The sequence below is a fragment of the Castor canadensis genome, chromosome 5, assembly GCF_047511655.1.
Source record: "Castor canadensis chromosome 5, mCasCan1.hap1v2, whole genome shotgun sequence".
In the NCBI taxonomy this organism is placed as follows: Eukaryota; Metazoa; Chordata; class Mammalia; order Rodentia; family Castoridae; genus Castor; species Castor canadensis.
Window position 1 is genome coordinate 8,020,545 of NC_133390.1, and position 27,677 is coordinate 8,048,221.

The following is a 27,677-nucleotide window of genomic DNA, read 5'->3' on the forward strand; positions in this document are numbered from 1 at the left end:
AGGAAGCAGGCCACTCACTGGAACAGTGACCCACAATCACTCATCTGTTTGCACAGAGATTAAGGGCTATAAGCTATACCTCACGCCAGCAGCATGAAGTTTGAAACTGTCTTTCCTCAGAAAAGCAGGCGGCACCTCCGTACTGTCTTTCAATCTGGGAGCATGATCAAGGAGGTGTTTTCATGTCAATCAGTGATGGAAAAGAGATCATCAAGAAAAATGTCTTGTTGGAAATGCACTTAACCAGGACAGACCGTATCTGGGAACAGCTTTTTCCCTTGAGATTTGTCTTGGCTGTGCATTAGAATTACTCAAGGAGCTTTAAAAACTTCAGACCACAAACCAGATTAACCAGGTTTGATCTTCTGGGAGGGATCAGGTATCAGTGTGTTTGCTAGCTTTTGGGATGACTTCAATGTAAAGCTAAAGTTGAGAACTACTGTTCAAAATAGATACTATGTTTGACATGTTAAAACCTTTTTGTTTTGGAGAATGATGGAGGGGGTGAATTTAACTATGATGTAAGAACTTTTGTAAAATGATGTCACAATGTACTCCCAGTACAGCAAAAATTGAAAAAAAAAAAAAAACTTTTCATTTGGAATGATTCACACCTACATTTCTACAAGTATGCACGGATTTAACTTTCAGTTGTCTACATTGTAAACGGTTCCTAGTTTATCTTCTTCCCATCAAAAAGCAAGGCGATCTCTCCCTCTGGTTCACTAAAGCACAGATAAAACCACTGGTGCTTCTTTCCGATATTCTCTTTGTTGCTGTTGACCAAATTAAAAAGTGCATTTTCCACTTCCTTGGCCTATTCCATCTTTTCCAGATTTCACTCTGATCTGTTACGGCGGTGGAAGGAAGCCCCAGATTTATTGCCCTTGTCCACATGGGTTATCATGTTCAAAGTGACAGACACTGAACAGCTCTATTAAAGGGAAGGCAGCTGCACCAGCTTCTAGACTGGGGTTTAACCCAGCTGCCAATGGACAACTAAACACCTCTCGACTAAACCACCCAGGACCTTCTGAGCTGACGGGGCTCCAGACCATGTGACTGCCTTCATCAGTGTCACAGACCCAGCCCATAGCTCTCACCATTACTCCTAGTAGAAAAAGAGAACATCTGATCTTCCTGGGGCCAAAACATAGCAAAAATACAGATGTATATTGCTAAGATTGGGTTTTTTTTGCTTTGAAAAGCTGATCTAAAAAGTAACCTATTCAGATATAAATTGTATCTGAGATGAAAGTCTCAGCTCCCTTTGAAAACAAAAAAAAAAGCTAAGGAAATACACATCAATGAGGATTTCTTCTAGTGGTAAGATCATGTGATTCCCACAGCCCACTCCTGCACACACAACTTTTTCTACTGTATTTCAGTTTACTAACTTTCCAGAATGAGCATTACCTTAAAAATCAGAAAACAAGGGCTAAAGGTGTGAGTTGAGTGGTAGAGTGCCTGCTTGGCAAGCACAAGGCCCTTAGTTCAATCCTCAGTATTGTAAAATAAATAAACAAATACCATAAAAACACAACAAACTTCCAAAGTTTAACCAATCAATTAGAAGCTACATCTGTCACTTCAAACATTTTAAAATTCAACAGCATAAGTCTTCTCAAATTACTTTCTCCTCTTTTTAATTATAATTTTAAAAGGGAGTCCACCCAGGAAGTATCTGCACTTTCACAAGTGTTACAAGGGAGGATTTACTGATTTTCTACTAGATAATACTGAACTGCTCTAGTTTTAGAAACTCATCAAAAGGAAGATTTAGTCTATTACAATATCTACCATCCCCAAGCTGAAATGGATACTGAATACAAGAACACAGTACACGTGTTTTTTTCCTGTCACAAATCAATTTATGAGTGTCTGCTCCACAATGATGTCACTGGCCATGAGAATCTTTGGCCTCCCTCCCTACACATATAGGAGTGCCAGAGCTGGCAGGCCTCAGGTACAAGTCAAAGTCCCATCAGGGGTCCAGGCTTTGGGTGCCTCCTTTGTTTTCCTCAAATCTGGGCCGTTTTAGTTCTGGAGGATTGCCCTGGGGATCTTCAGGCATCTCTGAAACATTAACAAATGTAATAAAGTGAACAAGTAAATGAAGACTTCCGTACATTAGGAGATAACACAAAATATACACCCACAATAAGGAACTGAACTGCCTGGCAAGATCCTATACTGCTACAATGAAAGGATCTATACCACTGGCTCTATACCAGGTGTGACTTTGCCTATCAAAGGACGATGACATTTGAGAATTTCATGGGGGAAAGGCTAGCATCTGGGGATGCTACTAAACATCCCACAATACACAAAACAGCTCCCCAAAATGAAGTATTATCTGGCCCAAACATCAGTGACTGTCAAGAATCCCATTCGTATTGAACCCACTCAAGTGAGTAAAGGGATTTCTTTACTCATTGCTGAGACATAAACAAGTAGCCATTAAGTGTACAAGATGATCTGTGCTTTCAGAACTGACTTAAAATTAAGTGCTGTGAATTTCCAAAAGAACAAAAGGGAAAATATTTTATCTGTAATTACACCAAACCTGTAACAATATTACTTACCTGATTCAATTTCTTCTGTGGAAGAGGCAGAAACTATGCTGGTTGGTACAGAATTTGGTGGAGTATCTGTCTTTAAGGGTATTAAGTTTATTCTCCTTGATTAAAAAAAGTAAAGGGGTGCACGGCTCGTTAGTGTCAAAGGAATGTTTATGTATGAAATGAAGTTTCAAAACCACCAAAGAAAATACTTAAAAAATTTCAGCTGATTGTATCATGTCAGGCATTAATACAGTGATGTGCTCCCTTATTTAGAAAGAACTACATTCATGTACTAAGTTTGACTATCGCATTTATAACAGTCAACTAAAACCACACCCAGTCATCTAAAAGTTTCAAAAGCTGGGTTCTGTTCATTAACAATGGCCTACTGAATACCTTGCTGAAAGTGATATACACAAGGCTAGTAGACATGGTTTCTATGTATGAAAAGTGCCAACACACAGATAACTCTTTTTTTTTAATCTAGAATCTTAATTTTCAACAAGTATTATTTAAAAAAAAATTACAACTGTAAGAAACTTGGTAAATGGTTTAGAAGAAGTCAAAAGGAATAGCAATTTAACACCCAAAATATTTCAAAGAATACCTTTCCCACCTAAGAATAAATAAAATATTTAAAAATACACTGCTATTCTGTAGAAATTGGAGTTTAAAGAGTCAAACACTACACTTGGACCATATTATGAACTGAGAAGCACAGGTTTCTCCTACCGTAACTTACCAGTCTACACCTGCCTACATCCCTTTCCCCACATGGTCAATCTGGAAGGTGAAAAGGAAGAGTGAAGAGCAGGAAGTGCAGTCAGAGGGGTCATTGGACATTAGAGGTGCAAGGGAAGGAAGGAAAACAGAGGGCTAATGCTACCTGATGACAGAAGGACATGAGCAGCACCTCTTGTCTGCAGCAGGAAAAGCAGACACAGACCCACGTTCACCACCTGGGAGACGTCAGATCAGGCTGTCCTGTTCCTTATGACCAGGCAGCTCAGAAAGATGGGCCGTATGCACATAGAATTCTATTCAGCCACAAAAAAGGAGGGAATCCTCTCATCTGTGACATCATGGATAAGCTGGAGGGCATGCTAAATAAAAGAAGCAAGCACAGAAAGACAAGAACTGCACAGTCTCTCCTATATGTGCAATTTTTTTTAAAAAGTTGATCTCTGAATGTTCTCTCCACAAAAAGATGCTAAGTGTCTAAGGGGATGGAAATGCTAGTATCCTTATTTGCTATACAATGTTTACATACATCACATTATACCCATACAAATGTACAATTATTATGTACCATCAAAAATAAAATGAAGGGCTGGGTGTGGCTCAAGGGGTAGAACACCTGCCTAGCAAGCATAAGTCCCTCAGTTTGAAGCCCAGTACCACCAAAATAAATAAATAAATAAATAAAATAAAATAAAATAAAACTTTATTTTTTTAAAAAGCATTTGCTATAGTTTAGAGAAGTATACCCTGAAGGCTCATATGTTAGAGGCTTGGTCCCCAGCCTGTTAACACTATTGGAAAGTGGTAGAACCTTTAGGGGGCAGACCTAATGGAAGGAAGTTGGGTTACTGAGTGCGTGCCCTAGAAGGGATATAGGATCCCTGGCCCTTTCCTCCATGTGTTTGTTTCCAGGCACCATGAAGTGAGCAGTCTTCTCCACCATGTGCTCCTCCCATCATGTACTGCTGCCACAGGCCCAAAGCAATATGGGCAGTGACTATGAACTGAAACCTCTGATACAGTGAACCAAAATAAGGCTTTCCTCTTTTTAAGTTGATTGTCTCAGGTATGTCACAGTGTCAAAAGCTAACACTGTGCTCCTTTGATTTCCTACACATCAGGAAATGCCTGGTACTATCTTGGGCAAGAGAGCACAGATAAAAAAAATAAGAACCTACTTTCTGTCCTCAAAGGGCTCATAATCTAACAAGAAAGGGGCATAAACAAAACACACGCGATATAGCATGTTTCTTCAGAGAGAAGACTAAAGGGCTGCAAATACCAGGATCTCAGAAGGCACATTCAAGTGGTCTTTCAGGAAGACGATGTGTCACCAACAGGAGCACATATCCAGGACATCCCCAAGGAAGGCCAGGCACAGAAGCCACAAAGCACACAGTTTGCTCTGGAAACATGACTCTCAGGGCTGGGTTAGAGATTAAGACACATGGGACTTAGGAGAGAGAGTGGTCACAGTCCTATATGACAGGCTATAACCATATCACAGTCTGTGCATTCAAAAAAGCCTGGGCTTACTGGTGGAGTGGCTCATTCAGTAAGAGTGCCTGCCTTGCAAGGGTAAGGGCCTGAGTTCAAACCCCAGTGCTGGCAAAAAACAAAACAAAAAACCCCACCAGAAAATGCTGAGTTATATCCTGAAGTCCAGAGGAACCAGCAGACGTCTATAAGCAAGATGACCTCCTTGGTATTTGCTATAACAGGTTAGGGTTGTACATTTTGCAACAATTTCTTGGTTTGTCAAATGTTCTTACCGAGGGGTGGTCTTGCTCCAGGCTTGTAAGGTGTTCAGAGTGACCCTCCGGGATGGATGGGTTTTCATGTTTTGACCACTGGACTGTAGGGTCTTGTCCTCTGAAGGCCCTGGCAAGGAGTTTTTGACACCAGGAGTGATCAAAGGAGTGTCCTTGACAGATGCTGGAGTTGGAGACTGGGTGGCTGGTGACTGAGTGGCACAAGGACTGCTGGCATCTTGGGTTCTGGTGGTAGGGGTTCCATCTACTGGTCTGGGTCCTGGCGAAGACCCTTGGTGCGTCTGATTCTTAGTTTTCTTTGCTGTATCAGGAGTTCTCAAAACTGGCTTCTCCTTCAATGGTATGCCAAGTTCATCTTTCTCAAATGTCACAAATGAACAATAACCATCTGTGGAAGAAATGGCCAGGAAGGCCCCATCGCTGGACCTGTGTTCCCAAAGCAAGGAAAAGAGAGACTTTTCAGAAGTCTACAGACCACATACACTTTCATGAGTACACAGGAAATTAAAGTCAAGCAAAATCACAAACTTTGTTTGAAGGCAAAAGTCAAGAAAGAGGCGTTACTAGTCTAGGATTTGTGACTGGTCCAGAGTTTGTGCATGCTCCTCAGGCATCCAGTTTCATTTCCCAAACCTACCTGGATTTCCTAAGTCAAAGCAATCTATTTGTACTTTACCAACTTTCACCTGAATAAAGGTGAGAGCATCTTTTTCCAAGATAAAAAGGAAATCAAAAGAAAAAAGTTATAAAGAGCAAAAAACAGATGGTGAGTGGCCTGAACTAGAGTGTAGGTGGGACTAAGCAGGCAGTGGAAGCTGAACAGAGACCAAAACGTGGCAGAGAAAGGGCAGAGCGACAACTGATACCCCCAGGAGGAACGGCAAGTGAAGGCTTCCTCCAGAGGGCCTGAAGTGTCCTCAAAATGACTAGTGAGTCCCTGGGGCCTCTCCCCAGTTTATGGGAGTTTGATTACTCCTATAGGGCAATGTGAATGGCATCAAACCCCACTGTTGTTAAATTATGAAGCAAACACTATGGCAAACAAAAACGGCCTCTATTTTAATGTGAACTCCTTTACAAAAATTGGTGAATAGGGCTCCAAAACCCATCTGTGGAAATGAAATGGCTCCTAGCCGAAGGGTCTTCTTAGCGTAGTGCACACTCCTCCTCCCCTTCACTTTCCTTCTCTGCCAGTGGCTCACCATGCAATATCACTCAGGGTGTGGTAGTGGATGTTAGACACATAGCCAAAAGGGAAAGGCTGCTGAGTGTCGTAGAGCAGCACAGAGTCCTCAGAAGCTACAGCAAACACCACACGGTAAGGCAGGCTCATCAGCTCCAGGCTCAGCTCTCGAGATGCTTTTTCTGCAGAGGAAGATGAACAAAGTAAACAAAGGAGACAACCAATTCCCTCCAAAATCCAAAAGCCTTTTCCCTGGGGGACATAAATCACACAGATACACAGACACACACACACAAACTATATTACTATATGCTTTATTAAGGAATTCAGTTCCTTATGTTTACACAAATAAGAAAACCACATAAGAAGCCGGGCACAGTGGCTCACGCCTGTAATCCTACCTACTTAGGAGGATAGAGGTTCAAAGCCAGCCTGGGCAAATAGTTCACGAGACCCTATCTTGAAAAACCTATCACAAAAAAGGGGGCTGATGGAGTGGCTCAAGGTGTAGGCTCTGATTTTAAACCCCATTACAACAAAAAAAAAAGAAAAGAAAAAAAGAAAACCAGGTCAGGACCAATGAGAACAGGATGCTACAAAACTTATAATCATGGGCACTAAGGTCCAAAAAAGTTAGGAAAAAAAGTCAATTTCAGAGGACACTTTCTGATATGAAAAAATGAGATTTATTTAGAAACAATTTATCATGTGATGTTTTAATGCCCTGTCAAGTTAACCATATTCATTTACATTTAAGGATTAAAAAGGTAAAATAGCTTCTGCTTCCAGCTGTGGAGTAAAACAGGGATTGGATTTACCATTGCACCTGAAAAAAACTAAAATACCAGGCAGAATACATGAAACGACAGCTTTCAAGACACTGGCTACCAACAATGAAGGACAGTGTTCTCCGAGAGATGAAACAAACAAGTTAAGTCCTACTATTGCCTCCGCTTACTGCCTGGCATGTTCCCGGACCAGTAAAAGTACAGACAACCCAGGCAGGGCCTAGAAGACTCCTGGTTGAAAAGATAATGCTGGGAGCTGGGGAAGGCCAAGGCAGGTAGAGTTCATAGGGCAGTGACACACAGCTGCAGAGAGAGCTTCAGGTCCCTCTTTAGTCATCAGTTGAGTAATGACCACTGTTGGGCTGTGAGGATACAACCTGAGGTGGAGAAAGATCTACTAGAGAAGGAATAATCCCTGAAGCTCACATAAGGTCAGAAACCATGTGTTTCCCTTGGCTAGGGTGGAACATTTCATATCCACAGGACATCCACTGGAGCATTCAGGAGTGAGACAATTAGCCCTGACCAAACACTGTCAGCAAGACCCAAAAAAATCAAAAATGTTTCTAATTAACTGCATTCCAGAATAAACCTCAAGAATATAAGAACAAAAACACCCACACCTGCAATCTCAGCTGCATTAGAGGTATTGCTAAAAGGATTGAGGTCTAGGTTAGTCCTAGGCAAAAATTCAAGACCCTATCTGAAAAATAACTACAAAAGCAAAAAAAGGGCTGAGGATATGGCTCAAGTGGTAGGCCACCTGTCTAGCAAGTGTTAGGTCCTGAGTTCAAACCCCAGTACCACCACCAAAAAAAATGGAAGAAAAAGTAACTAAGCCAAACCCACATACTCATCTTTCCCCACAAGTCAGAATCCAAATCCCACCCCCACTGGAGACAGACCTCAGAGAGAAAAGATAACTTCACCACTGTGGTGCTGATGATACCTGTTCTCACTGCTGGCCTTAATTCAAAGTAGACTGGACAGCAGCGAACAGCAAGCGTTGCTTTTCCAGGACATGGAAGATGAGCAATAGGCCTAAAAGATAAACCACAGATTAGAAATGAGCACTATTACTTAGGAAAAGCAAAAAAGGGCAAAACTTTCAAATATTTCCTTAATTACTTACCTTTTAAGATTTTTCCTGGAGAAAACATAAGTTGTATTCATTACATTTTCACCAGATTCTACACATCCAGCTGGGGAATAGAGGAAGGGATAGGGGGAAAAAAAAGTCAAAGCTATATTAAATTGTTTCACAAAAAGCATGAGAGCCTTCAATTCTAGTTTGCAAAATACTTTTTTCCCTAATGTGGTATTCACTGGACAATGTTTTTATAACTGAGGACAAATACAAATATTCTATCATCTGGTTTCATTCCTTACTCCTGTTCTACCTGTTATCTCTACCTCAGGGCTTGACAGCCTTCTGGAAACTGGGAGGCAGGTAGAGCATAAAGTAGGGATACCTTACTATAAGACCCATTGTTTGAGAATCCAGGCAAATCCTGCTGGTGAAGTATTGTTATAGATCCACCTGCCAGGGCTTTGCCTAGGACCTCAGAATCTCTGTCCCCTAAATTCAGACTTTGGTTGTCATTCAAAGGCTGAGAGTTGGTTGGAGGTGTGGCTCAAGTAGTAGAGCTTCTACCTACCAAGCACAAGGCCCTGAGTGCAAACCCCAGCACTGCCAAAGGCTGACACTCTGACCATTTCCATTCTGCCTGACCCAGCCTTGAGCCTCTTATCCTCCAGCAGGAGCTGACTGTGCTCTGGAGAACAGCCTGATCTGACACACAGGAAGTACTAAAAGTCAGAGCAGAAGCTGTCAGAGAAAAACTGTAACACACAGGTGTATGAAACTCATGTTTCACAATCACATTTCTTGACACATATACATATATATAAATTTACATGTAACCATTTCATATCTACTGGGAAGTAGTTTAGACAATACCATGCTCTTTTTTTAAAAACTTACTTTTCTGCATAACTCTTCCAATCTCACCCTATCATTCCACTCCCCAAGTAATCCATTTTAACCAAGCAACATGTCATTTCATATTTTCTCCATCCTCCCAGCATCATTACAGTCAGTTATAATTCAATCACACATATACCCATATGGTGGGTTTTTCCAGTCTATTTGTTTTAAGAAATGGAGTATTATTTACAGGTGTCCTTATTTTGTCTCAGTCAACAACTCATGAAAGTTGATTTGTAGAGTAGGAAGACATTATTTTTAGTAGCTACATGATATTTACTGGTCTAAAAATACTATCCTCTGTTAATAACTATTGCTTTGCTTCTGGTTTTACAACACTACAAACAAATGGTTGCAATAAACATCTTGACATATACTCTTACAAACACTTAAGGGATTGGCTCTCAGACCAGGGACAGATGGATTGGATGGCATTAGTATTTAACCTTTGCCAGAATGCTTTCCAAAACATTGTAACAATCTGCAACCCCAGCAGCAATGAAGCAGAATTAGCAATAGCTATTGCTCATTTTTTCCAGTCAGAAGAGAATAAGGACACCAGAGTTGCTATGACACTGTTACTGATTTTAGAACCTTTTCTTGTGTCAGTAGTTTGCGCTTCTACAAACTGCCTTTTTGTCCTCCACTTATTTTTTCTTCAGCATTTTTCTTTTCCTTTGTGTTTTTGATGTTGTTCTTGTCAATTTTGAGTGAATCAGTGGACATTATATGAGTATTACTTTCTGGTTCCCTCATTTTCCCAACTCAGGCTGTTGCATCTTTTGCAAAATGAAAGTTCTGCATTCAAATACAAGCAGGCCTGTCATTTCTGTAAGAATGCCTGACTTTCCTCTTAGTTAGGTCTTCTCTGTTCCCTAGAATGGATCCCTAGATTTTTTGCAAGAGTGTTATGTTTTTATATCTATATTTAAGTACTGAATTCATTTGGAATTTATTTTTTCTATATAAGCTAGGGATCCAATTTTATTCTCTTCCATATAGCTGACTACTCTAGTACCACTCATTTGAAAATATATTCTTCCCACTGAAATACCACTTAAGGTCATATATTAAATTCGCTTATATTCTGAAATCTATTTCTGCATTCTCTGTTCTGGTCCACTAGTCTATAAGTTTAGCCCCAGATCATCAATACTATATTGATTTGTTAACAGTAATATCAGATATCTCCTAATATCTGGTTAGGCAAATACCTTCTTCCCCCGCCCCATCTTTCCTCATGTTTTCTTAGTAGAATAAATGCTGAGGATTTATTCCTTTTTTGCCAGGAGTGCTGGCACATGCCTGCAATCTCACTACACGGAGGTTGAGCCAGGAGGATCCTGAGTTCAAGGCCAGCCTGGGCTACCTAGTGTGTTCCAAGGCAACCTGGGCTATCCTGTCTCACCAAAAAAAAAAAAAAAAAAAACGGAACTAAGATTTCATGTAATTTAAAAGAAGAAGTCTCTAACGGGACTGTAATTGGAAATCGATTTGGTATGCTAACTTTCAGAACACGATGTATTTTTCTATTTGTTCAAAATTTGTTTCATAACTTTCAATAACAAAACCTTTGCGGCTAGGGGCACAGCTCAAATGGTAGAGTGACTGCTTAGTAAAAGGCCCTGAGTTCAAACCACAGAACCACCAAAATAATAATAATAATAATAATGACGATGATAATAATAATACCTTCTAGAATTTTTCAAAAAGGCTTTGTCTTTCTTATTAAATTCACTTTCACTTGTTTAGCGGGTGTTTTTTCTTCCCAGTGCTGGGACTGAGTCCAAGGTCCCTCGCTTGCTAACTAAGAATGGACTGAATCCAAGGTAACATGCATGCTAACTAAGAATGTACTTTTCACTAAGCTGCACTACCGCCACAATGGAATATTTTTCCTCTTTCCCTTTCTTGAACTGTTGCAGAAAGAAGATTCAGAATTTTTTATATTTTACAATATCTAGCTACCACCTTATCAAACTCTTTTTTGTAAACTTTTTCCTTTGTTACGCTGAACTCTGGGACTCAGCCAGAGCCTTGCACATACTAGGCTAGACAAGCACTCCACCACTGAGCTACATTCCCGCCTCTGTTTTGTAGTTCTGATAGCATCTTCTAAATCTCTTAGATTTTCTACAAGTACAATCCTATAATGGGCAGAAAAAGTCTCTCTCTTCTAATGTTGGTGAATTCATTTTCCTGTTTCCTACATTTATTAGCACCACAAATAACAATGGTGACAGCAGACACCCAGCTGGTACCTGATTTTAACTAAAAATATTTTTAGAGTGGCCATTTAGTATTGGATTTGTTTTAATTAGTCTAGTAAATAACTTTTAATAAAAACCTTTCAGCAAAAATCTTTAGTAAATAATGTAAGCAACTACTTATTTTTGGCCTGGAGCCTCCTTGGGACATGGTCATTTCCTACATGCTCCTTGATGTTCTTTACAGCCTCATCCACATAAGCAGGGATCATTTGTGTCTTTCTTGGGCCCTCTCTGCCAGCCTACCTGGGACCCTTAGTGGCAAATTTGACCCTACCCTGCACAATGTAGCCTTCCTTATGCACAAAATAGTCTTCAAGCCAGAGATTAGCACACACTCTTTTTTGAGAACAATCTGGCCATAATGCTGCCTAGCCTGACTTGCTTGGCTTAACCTCTTGCCTTCCTAGAGACAATGAACCTGCCTTTTCTTTGCTGACTTTTGACCATTCCTGCAGGTTAGTGCAATCAAGTTTGTCCCTTCACAACCCTGTCCCAAAAGACTGCTTGGTTATTAAGAATAAGAAAAGACACTTTATCTTTGGCTTTAGAACTATAACTTCCACTACATGTCTAGTGAAAATGAATTTATTAAAATGTTTAAATAGTAGCCAGGTGTGGTGGTGCACAACTGTAATTCCAACACTTTAGAGGCTGAAACAGAAGGATTTTGAGGTTGAGGTCAGCTTGGGCTATATAGTAAGACCCTGTCTCGAAAAAATAGGAAAAAAAGGTTGAAATAGTAAATTTTCTTTTTTTCCCCTTGGTTTTATTTTTCTTTTTGTTTTTACACAATAATGTTTTATATTATGCCTTCTTAATTACCTGAACATAAATAGTTAATTGTTTAAAGTAAAATTTATCTAAGATAAAATATGTCATTTTAGTCTTGTGACTCCCAAACTTGTCTGAACATCAGAATCATCAGGAAATCTTTAAAATTTCAAAAGCCATGGCACCACTCCAGACCAACTAAACACTATCACTGAGAACACAGGCAGCTCCTCTGGAGGTTCCAGTGTGCAGACAAGTTGGGGACCACTGCTCTGATCAAACTTGACTGAGCTAAAAAGATGGCAAAATGGGAGGAGGGGACAGCCCCATGTGCCTTCACACTCTTAAATCAAATCCTGCTAAGCGCACCTGGTGTAAGGAGCAAAGACCCATCAGGAGTAAAGCTGAGTCTACGAAAGAATGACTTCATGCTGTCATCATGAAACATCCGGTAACTTCTTGCCTGTGGCATACAAAGTTAAAAAAAGTCATTCCAAATCTTCCCATTCACAATAAAGGCTTACTATTTATTATTGATATAATAAATGAAACAGAAACATATTGCAAACCAAGTAATCAGGTAAGCCTGCAAAAATAATCATTCGTGGGCTGGTGGAGTGGCTCCAGTGATAGAGCGCCTGCCTAGCAAGTGGAAGGCCTGAGTTCAACCCTCAGTACCATAAAAACAAAAACAAAAGTAAACATTCATGAGAACCAACCACCCATTTTTGTTAAGGCAGAATGAGTGTATATGAATGTGTCTGTATGTGTATATTTGGTGGTTGTATAATTTTTTTAAAAACTCTGTAAGAACATATACCACATGGTCAACAGTGGTCTGTCTGGGGAGCAGCAGGAAGACCTGCTTTTTACATTTCTTGAACATCTGTGTGGGACAGCCTTTGGTAACATTTATTGATACTTTATATATAAACACTTAACATTCAATTCTCACTAATCTACAGGAAGTAGGCGTTGTTATCCATCCTTTACAGGTGTGCTCTTTCAGCACACCCTGCCTTACCTTGGTGCCATAGAGCTCGGTACGCACAAAGTCTCTTGTTGCTCCAGTGGCTGACTTTCCCCCCTTCACCTAAGTGTCTGCCTTAGTAGTCTCTATTCACATTTGTCAGTTCTTTCAGATCCTTCATTTTCCTAAATACCAACCCTGTGGCTGGGTGTCTGCTGTCTACTACCTGAACTCTCCACTGGCTTGACCCACCTGTCTTCTGTTGTCTAGTGAGCAACCAGATCAGTAGTGATCAACCCTTACTATACCTCAGAATCATGGACGCCCTGCCTATCTCGAGCCAAGGGAATCACTAGAGTATGGTACTCAGGCACCCAGGTGATTCCACAGTGTAGCCTGTGTTGGAAACCACTATTGTCCATCAACATCTCTCCCCTGCCTCCAGATATCCCTATTTCCACACTAACCAGCACCCCCACACTAAGACTTGATGGTCCAAGAGAAAACCTTATTGTAGTTAGTGCAGGTGTTGGGTCTTTGAGACTAGTGATTCAGCTGCAAGGGTATGGGAGGGCCTCATGACTTCCCAAGACTCATTTAAAGTACTTCTGAAAGGGAATGTCAAAATATTTTTATACCTCTCCTTCGGCCCCTATTCCAGACAGCATCTTTGAAACATTAAAAGCCACACGTTTCTTCTGTGTGCTATACACCCGCAGCACCCTGAAGAAAGAACACAAGTCTGATTTTCCTCTTCTAGTAAATGAATTATGCTTCTCACAGAAATAATCTAAACCAGTCTATGACCACCCAAACAATTTTCAGCCTACAGAACCATTACTAATTATGTTCACATTTAACTGATAAATTATGGCAAAAGCAAATATTAACAACCTAAAGGATACCGCAGTGGGGAAATACATCACTATTTTATTTTCTACAGATTTATTTTTCAATGAATATCTCAATTTCTCAAATAAGACATATCATAGGCCCAGTCTTATTTTTCAAGATTTAAGACATTTGGCCCAGTGGTAATTTGTATGACTTACAATGTGGTTTGTTTGTGTTGAACAGTCTTGTTCTCAGGAATTAACCAGAGTAAGGAAAACACCCTGCAAAATCATATGATTCCCGTAACCAAACTGTTTTACTTCTGATTGCCTGCACAAAATGCAAATATCAGAAAAAAAATGGCCATTTATAAGAAAGTTCTATGAAAAATAAACGCTCTTAAATGTTGCTTTTATTCCAGAGTTATAAATTCAATTTTTTAATTAAAAGTAATTGGATATTTGAAGGGATGGAGAAATGGCTCAAATGGTCAAATGCCTGCCTCGTAAACACAAAGCCCTGAATTCAAACCTCAGTAATGCTTAAAAAAACAAACAAACACAAAGCCCTGTACTACCAAAAAAAAAAAAGTACTGAAAAGTAATTGGATATTTGAGAGGATTATTTTGTTAAATAATGTACCTGGAATCCCTGATTTTTTTTTTTGTTTTACTCTTTGTTCTAAGAAAGAGCTAAAAATGCAATTATACAATTAATGCAATTACACCAAAAACACAGCAAAGACGTCCTTCAAAAAGGACAAAAGCATTTTATTTTTATATCAATTGAAATGGAGTCATTAAAAATCCCTGTATTAGCAAACTTATCAAAAAATGAGATAAATGAGCTGGGGTGTAGCTTAGGGGAAGAGCCCTTGCTTAATATGAGGCCCTAGGTTCAATCACCAGCACCCTAAAAGAAAAAAGTAAAATTAACACTCCAACCCTCCCACTACCTTTTCTTTTACTGTCTCCTGTAAAATTAAATGTAATTAAACATTTTTTTTAATGTTTGGAAACTTTTCCTACATGCATTCACCCCACTTAGTACTAACTCTGCGTAAGGCACCTACCCTAATTAGTTTCCAGTTTCTTATTATGTTGTAAGAATAAGAGTATGGAAATAAGAACAAAAGAATCAGAGTTGGATTATAATTAATCTTGGTGAAGTTGTGATACATATAGCTCTGAAAAAAAAATCAAGTAAGGGCTGGAAGTGTAGCTCAAGTGGTAGAGCACCTGCCCAGCAAGTGTGAAGCCCTGAGTGCACACTCCAGGGTCACAAAAAAAAAAAATCCAATAATATGAGCACAACTTGCCAATACACACCTGTCACAACTCAGAGTAGCAACATACTGACCCAAAGGATCCCAGGTTACTCCTTGTACATAACTTTTATGTTCATTAAAAATTGAAATCTTTTGTCCTACAAAAAAAAGCACACAAAAGCATTATCAAAAACCTACTCAGGTACAAACTGTATAACCTGTGACTTAAATGTTACTCCCTTTGTTTCATCCCTCATTCAGTGGGCAGTGATGGAGGAGCTCTGTGCCAAACCCTGTGTCAGGCTCTGGGAATCCAAAGACAATTCTGCACAGTCCTGCCCTCAAGAAGCTCACAGAGTAGAGAGACAGACCATTTACGGATGAGCATAACCTTATGTGGGTCAGAGAAGGAGGCAGGCATGAGCATCAGGAAGACCTAAATGTAGTTCTCCAGGTATGGCAGAATGAAGGGGTATGAGGAAATGTAAGGGGAGAGGAAGGATAGTCTATGACAGCTGAGCTTAGTGTGCAATGCAGTAATAAGTATCTGAAAACTGCTAGTGACCCTGCTGGTATAGAGCCACACTGGGGAGCAACCTGGGCAGAAAAAAACAGCAGAAGCCAGGGGAGGCTGACGGACCAGGAAACAGAGGGATCAGGGACTTGAGCATTCTGGGGAACAAAGCTCTGATGAACAGTTAATGTTCAGAAAATCAGAAAATGTTTTGGTGAGAGTGGGACACTGGCTGAGGTTGAACTGACAGACAGCTGAATGTCGGAGGTCTAGGATGTGCTCCAGATTTTAGCCTCCCTGCCAGAACTGTTCCTCCCCTCAGTACCCTGATTTCAGAACTGTTCCTCCCCTCAGTACCCTAATTCCAGAACTGTTCCTCCCCTCAGTACCCTGATTTCAGAACTGTTCCTCCCCTCAGTACCCTAATTCCAGAACTGTTCCTCCCCTCAGTACCCTGATTTCAGAACTGTTCCTCCCCTCAGTACCCTGATTTCAGAACTGTTCCTCCCCTCAGTACCCTGATTCCAGAACTGTTCCTCCCCTCAGTACCCTGATTCCAGAACTGTTCCTCCCCTCAGTACCCTGATTTCAGAACTGTTCCTCCCCTCAGTACCCTGATTTCAGAACTGTTCCTCCCCTCAGTACCCTGATTTCAGAACTGTTCCTCCCCTCAGTACCCTGATTTCAGAACTGTTCCTCCCCTCAGTACCCTGATTCCAGAACTGTTCCTCCCCTCAGTACCCTGATTCCAGAACTGTTCCTCCCCTCAGTACCCTGATTTCAGAACTGTTCCTCCCCTCAGTACCCTGATTTCAGAACTGTTCCTCCCCTCAGTACCCTAATTTCAGAACTGTTCCCCCCTCAGTACCCTGATTTCAGAACTGTTCCTCCCCTCAGTACCCTGATTTCAGAACTGTTCCTCCCCTCAGTACCCTGATTTCAGAACTGTTCCTCCCCTCAGTACCCTGATTTCAGAACTGGCATCAATATTGGTTGCCAAAAAGCTTAGCGTTACAGCAAATCCACTAGCAAGTTCTGCCAGCTCTTTCTTCAAACTGTATCCTAAGCAAACCTTTCTTCACCAGTTCATCCCACTGCTATGCCTAGCCAATGCCACTATTCTCTTTCCCCTGAATCACTTCCACACTGCCAGCAGGCTCCCTTCTACCTGGCTTCTCCTGCAGTCTATTTGCCATGTGCTACCCGGGAACATCTTTTTAAAACACAAACAAAACATTTCTGAGACATCCAGACAGACTTTGGATAAAATCTAAAATCCTTTCGAGGGTCCACAACTGTATGTGACCTGTCTCTCACCCCTCCAACATCTGTTGCTGCCATCCTCCTCTTGTTTATTTCATCCTATTCATTAGATTTTGAAAGAACTTCCACCACAGGGCTTCTGTTCTTGCTGTTCCCCTAAATAATGCACCCAGGTTGCTCCTTCAAACATTCACATCTCTGTTCAAACTTCAAGTGCTTGGAATAGCTCTTTCACACAGCACCTATCACTACAACCCATTATATCAGTTTGTGTGTTTGCCTGACATCCCCACTACAATGTAGCCATTTCATTCCTCCTTTCCAGCATGCAGTATTGCCCAGCACACTGGCAATGTTTAAGGTCACTGCAACTGGCTCAGGGGAATACTGAATGGATTGGCCTCACAGACTCTGAAATAATGCAGGACAATAGACAGATTTGGGGCAGACAAGAAAACAGTGGCAATGGTCCTTCAATTTGCCAGAATGTTGGGTATTCATTAGAAACAGGATAACAGAGAAGAGACAAGATAGAGGACATCTTAGCTGGATGGCACACAACTAAAAAGAACAGAGATTTTTAGAGATGAAAACTAAACTGATGTAGTGCTGAAGTGATAGCAAATACCAGTGCCACTTCCTGACTCCCTGGCTGGACACTTGATTTGCAAGACAATGAGTCGTCAACACATTAGATAAGAGTACAGGAGGAGATGTGGAAGAAAAAAGCTTAAATGAAGGACTGCAAGAAATAAAAATGATTAGGAATGAGCCAATAGTAGCTTATACAACTCTGCAACTTCTCACATGGCTCCTATCTCCCTCACTAGAGAGCAGTTTCTTCAAAGGTAGTGGGAATGTCTCCAGTTTGCCTTGATTTCCTAAAATGAAAATCCAATCCCACCTCCCATCAACTAGCACACAATGCCATGTTAATTATAAATGACTGAATGCTAAGCTCTGTGCTTGTCACCCTCATGTCTGCACCCCCGAGCATGCATGTAGAATTTGCCTCTCCTAGGCACCAATAACTTTCAACACCACTGCTAAGCCTCCTACATTCTGACTAGGGCCAGGAAAACTGAATTGGATCCATGGCATATGGGAACAATTTCTTTCTTGGTAGGCCAACCATCTACTTCAGTTCACTAAAGAAATTTTTCATGCTGCTCTTGAAAATAAAACTGGTTAGGCTTTTGTATATGCTTAGAATATTCCTTCTTTCAATAATGAAAACATTTCACTTACCTTTACTGACATCCCATATGATAGCTGTGTTATCCACAGAGGCAGAAGCCATTAAATTCCCATCAGCTGCCCAGCAAATATCATATACATCTTCTAAGTGGCCCCTAGAAGCCAGAAAGGACAGAGGAAAAAAATTATTCTCTCAAAAGGAAAAAAATAAAAAATTTAAAGGTAAACTCCACAACATACATTAAATGAGACTCTAAAAATCTCCACCAGAACTATATTTGCCCTAGCTATGAACTACTTTCAAGGATATTTCTATCTTTAAAATGGATTCATTTTGAGCTGCACTTGGTGGTGCACAGACATAATCCCAGCAGGCTGAGGCAGGAGGAAGGGCAGTTCAAGGCCAGTTTGGCCTACACAGCAAGACCCTGTTTCAAAAATGAAAAATATATATATTAGTGGTAATAGGGTTTGAACTCAGGGCCTCACAGTTGATAGGCAGGAGCTACCACTTGAGCCACTCTACCAGCCCTTTTTTGTGTTGGGCATTTTCAAGATGGGATCTCACGAACTATTTTCCTGGGCTACTTTGCACCACGATTCTCCAGATCTCTGCCTCCTGAGTAGTGAGCCACTGACGTTCCGCAAAAAAAAATTTTTGATTCAATTTTATTGAGAAAAATTTTATATCCGCTAGTAAGAAAATCCATTTTAATCATATTTTTATTCTTTATTGTCTTATCTGACATAAGTAAAAGTTTAAGTTAGCCATAAAGATCAAAGTTGGGCATGGTGACACACATCTGTAATCTCAACATTCAGGAGGCCGAGGTCGGAGGACTGTGAGTTTGAAGCTGTCTTAGGCTACCTAGTGAGACACTGCCTCAACAAAACAAAACAAAACAAAACTAAACCAAACTAAAAGCCAGGTGTGGTGCATGTCTATAATCCCAACACTCAGGAGGAAAAGGTAGGAAGGAGGATGGCAAGTTGGAGGCCAGCATGGGCTGTAAGATCCTGTCTCAAGAAACAAACAACTAAAAGATACAAAGCCCCAAAGGCATATCCCATGTACAGCATTCAGGCTGTAGAGATAAATCACTCCCACAGTCCTTCCCTAGGTTACCTCAGGGTTTTAACAACAGTCCAGTTCTCTTTATTCAGTTGAGCCTCATCCTCATCCTGAAAAGCAATCTGTTCTGGCTCTTTGTTATCGTTCACCTTCCACAACAGGATGACAGCATCTGTGGAGTGGTTCAATTAAAAATAAACCATGCTTCACTGCACAATCCTTCATTTCTGGATTTTTAGTGCTATATTTATGTCATTCAATGACAACTATGACAAATTCTACAAATTTGGACAGAAAAAGTAGATGTGCCTTATGAACTAAAACGCCAAAAATTCTAACTCATAACAAATCAGATATACAGAGTTACCTTAAACAGAAGGGTCCCCAAGCCATCAAAATGCCACTGCAAAGTGCATTAACAAATATAAAGCAGTAACCTATAAATAGCTGAATAGAAAAAAGAAGGGGGGAGGGGAGTAAAGAGCCACCAATGCAAGGATAGCACTTTGTCTGTGCGACCTTCGGCAAGCCTTTGAACATCCTGATGCCTCAGTTTTCTTACTGTAAAACGGGGATGTGGTATACCTATTCCATCATGCTCTTATGAGGATTAAATGGACGAGTATACACAGAGCAACTGCAGTGTGGCACCTGGCACATGGTAAGCCCCATTGCTGTTAGCTCTTAATATCATTATGGATGCAGCAGAAACTTAAGCCTGATGTTGGCAAAGGTCTGAGTCTGATGACTTCTCACACTCCAGCTCTCCACTTACCACATAAGCATGACTTGCCTTCCCTTTTAGAATGCCCACAGGAGGAGAGTGAATGAATGAGCAGGATGCATGGACCTGAGTCTCCCACTCAGAATTAACTGGAATTCTGGTTGCACACATTCACCTGAGCTTGGACAAGGTGACAAACACTCTCCACATGCTCACGAAGGGCAGGTATCTGGGCCTTCAAGGCCAAAGGACTACCATATGAGAGCTGTCCTGCACAACCTCATAGGAAACAGCTTATGGCTTCCCTCTGGGAGCTTCCACTCACCACCTCTCCCTGTAAACACATACTTGCACGCACACACACACACACACACACACGCACACACGCCACACTCTGGGCGTCATGGCACTGAACTCAACCAGGTCTCTCTTCCTTCTTCTCCAAATAAAAACTGAGATTTGTTTTATTTTATACCATTTTCCCAACTATTTTAAAGTATGGTATAAAGGTTTACTTTTTTTGGTGGTGGTGGTGGTACTGGTATTTAAACTTAGGGCTCTTGCTTGCTAGGCAGGTGCTGTACCCCTAAGCCACACCCCCAGCCTTAAAGGTTTACTTTTTCTGTATAGTTTTTTCTCATTTAAGCACAGGCAGAAAATGTGAATCATCTACTTCCACCAAACAAGCACAAATTACAAGGCCATTTACTAAAGACATTCCTAAAGCCAATTAATTAATTACATAGAGACACAGAACTCACTCTGAGCACTACAGATATTAAACTAACAAACAAGGCCAGAACCATTGGCTTGGGACTCTAGAGGGAGCAAGTGGGGAAGGAGTTGTTTTCAAGCACATCTTCTGAGTTTAACAATGCTGTCCTTTACTGCCTCCCTCTGACACACTCCCCACAATGTGATTTTACTAAACTATCTAAATGGCAGACTATAGGCAATGGTATCTAAAGTAAACAAGCATATTCAGCTCAAATCTCACAATTCGAGTTTTTTGGTTTTTTTTTTAATTCAAGGTAGCCCAGGCGGGCCTTGAAATCATATTCCTCATGCCTCACACTACCCACCTCCTCCCAGTGCTGGGATCACAGGCATGTATCATCATACTCAGCTCGAATCTCACTGTCTGTCATGAAACATACAGGTATCAGGTTTCTAAAGGATTACTGAAGTCTGAACAATACTCACCATCTCCTCCTGATGCTAGAATTCCACCAGCTGGAGAAAAACGCACCACATTGACAGCTTTGGTGTGACGAACAAGATTGGACAAAAATTCCACGATGGCTTTTCCATCTGGTCCTTTTTCTACCTTCCAGATCTGTTGATACCAAAACAATTACTAGAAAAATGTACAGTGAACACTTACTATCTTATCTGTAATAAACAATTCTATGCTTGTTTTCAAGAAGAAAATTTAATTTTCATTTGGAAACATAAAGTGAAGGAACCTCTATCTAAAACATAAACCAACAGTACCACTGTCTGCTGTCCTCCCTTCCACTTCTTTCTAGAGCAAATGGTTATACCACAGGAACCCACCTCAGTATTCTAAAATGATGGGCACTCAGTTGCAACAGGGAACATTACCACATACTACAAATACTCTATGACTCAAGTCATAGAGTACCTGCCTAGTAAGAGCAAGACCCTGCATTCAAACCCCAGTACTGCCCCCTTAGAAAGAAAAGAAAGCAAAGCACTGTCTTCTGCTTTCATTGATCATTCCAGGTCGTGAGAATTTTACATTCTGGCCTGGATGGAAAGTAGGCAAAGTGTTTTTTTTTTTTTTTTTCTGAAACTGTAAATTTTATTTTTTGTATTGTGCTGGGGGTACACTGGCATTTACAAAAGTTCTTACAATATATTATACTTGAATTCACCCTCTCCATCATTCTCCTTTATTCCCCTACTTCCCACAGTTTGTTGACATTAAGAATGCAAAATTAGTGGCTCACGCCTGTAATCCTAGCTACTCAGGAGATCAGGAGGATCGTGGTTGGAAGCCAGCCAGGGCAAATAGTTCCTGAGACCCTACCTCGAAAATACTTAACACAAAAAGGGCTAGTGGAGTGGCTTAAGGTGTAGGCCCTGAGTTCAAGCCCCAGTACCACAAAACAAAAACAGAAAGAACGCAAACTGCAGCTCCAAGTAGGTTCCCTGTATCTTCCTATCTCTTACCCTGACCGCGGTGTCCACCCCAGCAGACGCCAGCCTGTGGATCCTCCCGGAGGTGGCAGGCTGGAAGTCCAGGCTGTACACGGGCTCCTTGTTGTGCCAGGCTATTTCACACGTGATGACTTTCATCCTCCTGAGTCTTGATGGGCAAAATGATCCTCCCACAGCGTTCTTTTTCCAAAGACAAAGGAAAGCTGCACAATGCTAGTAATGAATTAGGTAACAATATTATAGCAGCAAAGGCTTTTTGGGCGCTTGCTTACCATGAGCCAGGCACCCTGCTAACCCCTGGCAATGTCTGCAGTCTGGGAAGAGGGTGCTGCTGTCCACAGCTCTGCACGTTCCACCTAAACCGCCTCCTTAAGCCCTGGCTTCCCCAAGTTTGATTCTGCTACATCCAGAAAAGCAAAATGAAACACCCAGGCAGAGGCAAGGCCGGGCGGCACGAGCCACCCCGGCCTAGTGAGCTTGGGGTCGCGCCAGACAGCCGAAGGTGGGATCTAGCCTCGGGGGAAGGTCCACCACGAAGGGAGCGGGCTGCCTGGAGGAGGGGTCACGGCGGGGGGGGTCGTCCCGGAAAGGGGCCGCACCGGCGAGAGGCCTGGGACTGCGGGGCAGGGGCAGACCCTTTCTCAGGAACGGGGCACTGTGGGCCGCGAAAGCCAGGCAGGGGCCTAAGCTGAAGGAGGACGCGCGGGGCCGCAGCCCGGGCAGGTCTGGTCGCCCTCACGCGCGCGGCTGAGGCCAGCCCGCCCGCACACCCTCGGCGAGCACCTTTTCGCCGCAGTCGGGTCCGACCCGGCCGAGAGACCCGCAGGGTGAGGGGGTTACCCCGGGGACGCCGTACCTGCGGGGACGCGGTCAACCAGCAGCGCAGCCACCTCCCGCCGTCCCGCGCTCCGCTTCCCGCGCGCCGCAGGTCCCGCCTCCTTGGGGGCGGAACCCCGAGACCGCCACGCCTCTGTGTGGGCGTGGCTATGGCTGCGCTCGCTTTCGAGTGGCCGAGACTCCAGAATGCCCCACCCCATTCCGGGAGCCCGAACTGGCCCCGCCCTGCCCAGTGGGTGGCAATCAGGGACGCCTCCTGCCATTCATTGATTCTTGCGCACCCACACCTGGGTGGAAGAATGGAGCAGTTTATTCTTTCGGCAAACGTCTACTGAGCGTCTGCGACATTCTAGATCCTGTGCCGCTCTATACTCAGTGGTGAGTGATCCGACTCAGGCTTCCCCGCCGGGGAATTTAGTCTGGGAAAAGGAGAGCCTTCCTAGTAGGTCAGGGGGGAAAACAGCTCTGAGACCCGCCCTAGACTACCAAAATGTCATTCACTGGTGCAAAGGGTAAGTCGAGAGCTGTCACCCCTAAAAGATCCCACACTAGATTCTGGAGTTTCAAACGTCAATAAAACAGAAACTGTCTTCTGACCTCTTTAAGTGCTGAACACAAATAATTACAACAAAAATAAAAAGTGAACCGTAGAGAGGAATTAACAAGATGCACTTAGACTTCTAAGATGATGATTTTGGATAGGCTCAAAGAAAGTTTGAGGAGGAAGTGGCATTTAATTAGTATTTTTTTTTAACTGGCAGTACTGGGGTTTGAACTTGGGGCCTATGGCACTTGCTAGGCAGGTGCTCTACCACTTCTGCCACACTCCCAGGTCCTGGAAGTGGCATTTAAGATGGTCTTCAGGCCAGCGCCAGTGGCTCACGTCTGTAATCCTAGCTACTCATTAGGCAGAGATCAGGAGGATTGCGGTTTGAAGCCAGCCTAGGCAAATAGTTCCTGAGATCCTATCTTGAAAATAACCCGATTAAAAAAAAAAAAAAAAAAAAAAAAGGCTGGTGGAGTGGCTCAAGTGGCAGAGAACCTGCCTAGCAAGTGTGAGGCCTCTGAGTTCAAACCCCAGTCCCACCTATAAACAGTAAAGTGGCCTTCAGTTGATAAAGAGTTTTTGTTGGATGAGCAGCCCTGAGTCCTGACTTTTGGAGGTGGGAAATTGAAGCTAAAGTCATAGGCAGCAGTGAGATGGGGACTGGGACCATGACTCTCAAGTCTGTGGATGTGAATGAGCAAGTCATATGCACATGTCTGTTTCAATGGCAAATTTAGCTCTCATTCTAAATAAACTGGAATTCTAGTCGCACATAATAGTCTAGGAACTTGATTGAGATAAGATGAACCCTAGCAGATCAACACTCCATGTCGTGACCAACAGCAGATTTCTGGCTCATCAAAGCCAAGGGATTTTGCAAAATGAAGGCTTCCCTGTGCAGCCTCATGGGAGACAACTTGTGGCCTCCCCCAAGAGACTACCTTTCTCCTCTACACACACACACACACACACACACACACACACACACACACACACAAATGCACTTACACATACATAAAGAGACATGTACACAAGCTTTGGACATCATGACATTGAATTTAACCAGGTCTTTTGCACCCCAAAACTGAAGATTCTCTTTTTATACATAGGATTCTAGAATGTTTTGGAGATTTCAAAGCTACGTTATTATTCAGTACCTAGTGTTGCTTACATTACACCTACCTTAGCAGATGTGGTTATAAACACTGCTTAAAAACATAATTTAACTTTTTTAAAGTGAGGGTATCAACTATTTAGTAGGCAAAGATAAATACAGCAGGCCTTTTGAAATTGGACAAATTTCCAAATGAGACTTATCTGAGCTTGCTAGACCAGAAAACATATGCACAGCTTTTAAAAGGATAAAAGGAACGCACAGGGCCATCTAAGGAGCTGTTTTCTTAGCAATCTTGGAAAAAAAAGAATGGACCTCAGGGTCTGGGAACATAGAGCCTTTGCCTAACTTTCACAAGGCCCTGGGTTCCATCCCAGCTCTACAAAAAGGAGGCATGAGCTCATATGCATATACTGATTGATGGTTTCAGCCAGTTGTGTAAAAGGTATAGAAACTGCACACAAGCTGAGTGCCTATAATCCTAGCTACTTGGGAGGATGAAATCAGGATTGTGGTGTGAGGCCAGCCCAAGCAAATTATTCTTGACACTCCATCTCCAAAATAACCAGAGTAAAATGAACTGAAGGTATGGTTCAAGAGGTAGAGTGCCTGCTTTGCAATCATGAAGCCATGAGTTCAAAACCGTGCCACAAAAAAATAAATGAATAAGTTGCCCATAAATGTACCTTTCATGTGTTCCTTGAAGCTTTGTTTTTACAGGAGGCTAGGATAATGTAATTTGGATATGTAGCTTTTAGATGTCCTTTATTAAATCATGTCAAGGATTTAGACCTTGGACAGGGAATGACTTGTCAGTGAAAAGTTCAGGAACCTGACTTTAGTACCTGTCTGCTGGGCTATGACATGCAGAAGTCGTAGGCCAAAGTGAGGTCTGGGATTTGAACTCAAGGCTTCACACTTACAATGCAGGTATTCTACAGCTTGAGGCACACCTCCTCTTCAGTAGTTCTAATGGTTCCATGTTAACTCTTACAGAATGAAACACTGAACTTTGAAGCTAGGCTTGTTTCATGTTTGAGATAGGAAACTGCATTGATTAGAATGTGTGTGTAGGAAAACATATAACAGTTAATTCATTCTCACTTAGTAACTTGATCTGTATTTAAATGGCTTGACTTCACTAAGACTTTGTATCCTCTGGTCTTGACTTCCTACAAGTCGGTATATGAAAATGAACTTTACTGCAACAGAGAAATTTAATTTTGAGAAACAAAGTATTTATACCCAACAGATGATAATAGCTTTCCTTTTGTGAGCTGTGATCAAATGTCCAAGACAACTATCAGGAGCCAAGGATCCACTAGGACACTAACTCTACCCCAATGAGTCCATTTATGAAGTAATGTATAAAGTAGTATTTAGCTTACTGTGGAGTTTCTGAAATAGAAGTTGAGCAGCATTTGTGGCTATATTAACGCAAGCTTTTAACTTCTTCATAGCAGTTAAGACAAAGAACCCAATAGTAAAGAGCAGGCAAATATGGTGTAGAACGCAAAAAAAATTAAAATGACCAATAAAACAGGAAAATATGTTCAACCTGCGACAAAGAAATGCAAGCTGTCATTTTCTTCCTATCAGACTATAAGTAAATTTGATACAGATTTTTTGAAGAAAAACACTCATACAATATTAATTGTTCAGTGCAATTCCTGTGACTTTTTTTAGGTAAGACTTATTAAAATGTACACACTCATGGGTGAAACTGGAGAACTTCATGTTAAATGAAGTAAGCCAGGCTCAAAAAGTCAAAAGGTTGCATGTTTTTCCTATGTGGTAGCTAGACCTATAAGTTAAAATGTATATATAGAAACATATGATCATACATACATATACACATATTTATACACATACACATATATACAGTGATGGAGAACAAAACTGTACATGAGTCTCTTTGAGGGGATTACAGGAGGTGGGAGAGGTAAATGTTAAGAGAATAAAAAATATTGAAATGACCTATTTATGCATGACTATAATATAATGCATTGTACAGTAAGCTGTTGAGTATTAGCATGGTAGAGAATGATTAAGTAACCAGGGGTGGGGGTCAATTTGATTAAAGCATGACATATACAGGCCTGAAGTACCAAGGTGAAATGGAAACCCTCTTGGACTATCAATATACGCTTAAAATAAAAGGACAGGAGGGAAAAATAAATCCTTTCTGGGGGTGGGTACCAGTGGAAGTGTGGGGGTACTAGTAAAGGGGGAATGTAGGTGTATATGGTAAATGTGTTTTGTATCCACATATGAAAACAGAAGAATGAAACCTGGTGAAATTGCTCTAAGTGGAGAGGGGGGAAGAGGAACACGGAGGGGGTAAATCTAAGATATATTGTAAGCACGTATCTAAATATCACAATGTACATTCTCTTTGATCTTTATTAACATTCACTGTGAAGAATTTATACTTTGGATATGCCTGAGAAAGTAATGTTGGTACGTATTAATTTTCACAGTATTTTTTTGCAAGGATGAGACTGTGGTTTGAACTCAGGGCTTTGGCTTGCAAAGTAAGCACTATTACTTTAGCCACACCTCCAGCCCATTTTGCTCTAGTTATTTTGGAGACAGGGTCTTGTTAACTATTTGCCTGAGTTATCCTCAAATCACAATCTTCTAGACTTTAGCAGCCATGCCGATCCTGAACTCTGACTTAGTAAGACTCACTTTGAAGTTTTAAGAACTCCCAAGATGATTCCAATACGCGGCTAGTGGTGAGACCCACCAACATGGGTCACAGACAGTGTCATCAGGCTCAAACCACAGGGATGTCACACCATTCAGCTTTCATTGACTTTACAGTCAGACTAAATCAAGTCCTATTCACAGAGAAGACAGACTCTTGTGACCAACCTCCTCATGCTTTACAGGAGTAAGTGTTGAGTGACACTGCTCTCCAAATTTGCCTTTGACAAACTTAACAAAAAAAAAAATCTATAAACATACACCATGAAAGCCCATGTTGTTTTGTTAAATTCGTTTGCCACATTTTTGTCTTTTATCTTGTTAACATTTTATCAAGGGTAAAAATACATAAATACTTCTAAAGCAAGG

General features: G+C 41.6%; 1 protein-coding gene across 7 annotated transcripts; it reads right to left on the reverse strand.

Annotated features, from left to right (window-relative positions):
- Positions 1 to 1,633: 1,633 nt before the first annotated feature.
- Chaf1b (chromatin assembly factor 1 subunit B) lies at positions 1,634 to 23,042 on the reverse strand. 7 transcript variants are annotated; one of them, XM_074072680.1, is made up of 15 exons: positions 22,958 to 23,037; positions 22,374 to 22,498; positions 22,114 to 22,281; positions 21,121 to 21,253; positions 19,248 to 19,365; positions 18,173 to 18,276; positions 15,209 to 15,305; positions 13,685 to 13,769; positions 12,446 to 12,539; positions 8,181 to 8,250; positions 7,998 to 8,089; positions 6,280 to 6,442; positions 5,078 to 5,503; positions 2,586 to 2,680; positions 1,650 to 2,076 (listed from the first exon to the last, which is right to left on the reverse strand). In XM_074072680.1, the coding sequence occupies exons 2-15, from the start codon at positions 22,374 to 22,376 to the stop codon at positions 1,985 to 1,987; spliced, it is 1,740 nt and encodes a 579-aa protein (XP_073928781.1). In that variant the 5' UTR covers positions 22,377 to 22,498; positions 22,958 to 23,037; the 3' UTR covers positions 1,650 to 1,984. The 7 variants fall into 7 exon arrangements, with proteins under 7 accessions (XP_073928785.1, XP_073928787.1, XP_073928786.1 ...); XM_074072679.1 differs by having other exon boundaries at positions 22,374 to 22,501; positions 22,958 to 23,036; XM_074072684.1 differs by lacking the exon at positions 2,586 to 2,680 and having other exon boundaries at positions 1,634 to 2,076; positions 22,374 to 22,501; positions 22,958 to 23,036.
- Between the last annotated feature and the right edge of the window lie 4,635 nt (positions 23,043 to 27,677).

What these genes read in the sequence shown, in the direction of transcription:
- Chaf1b (XM_074072680.1), bottom strand. An exon ending in TCCAGGAAAAATCTTAAAAG is followed by an intron (nt 8,090 to 8,180) that starts GTAAGTAATTAA and finishes TTTATCTTTTAG; the next exon opens with GCCTATTGCTCATCTTCCAT. An exon ending in AAGGCCAGCAGTGAGAACAG is followed by an intron (nt 6,443 to 7,997) that starts GTATCATCAGCA and finishes CTTCCTCTGCAG; the next exon opens with AAAAAGCATCTCGAGAGCTG.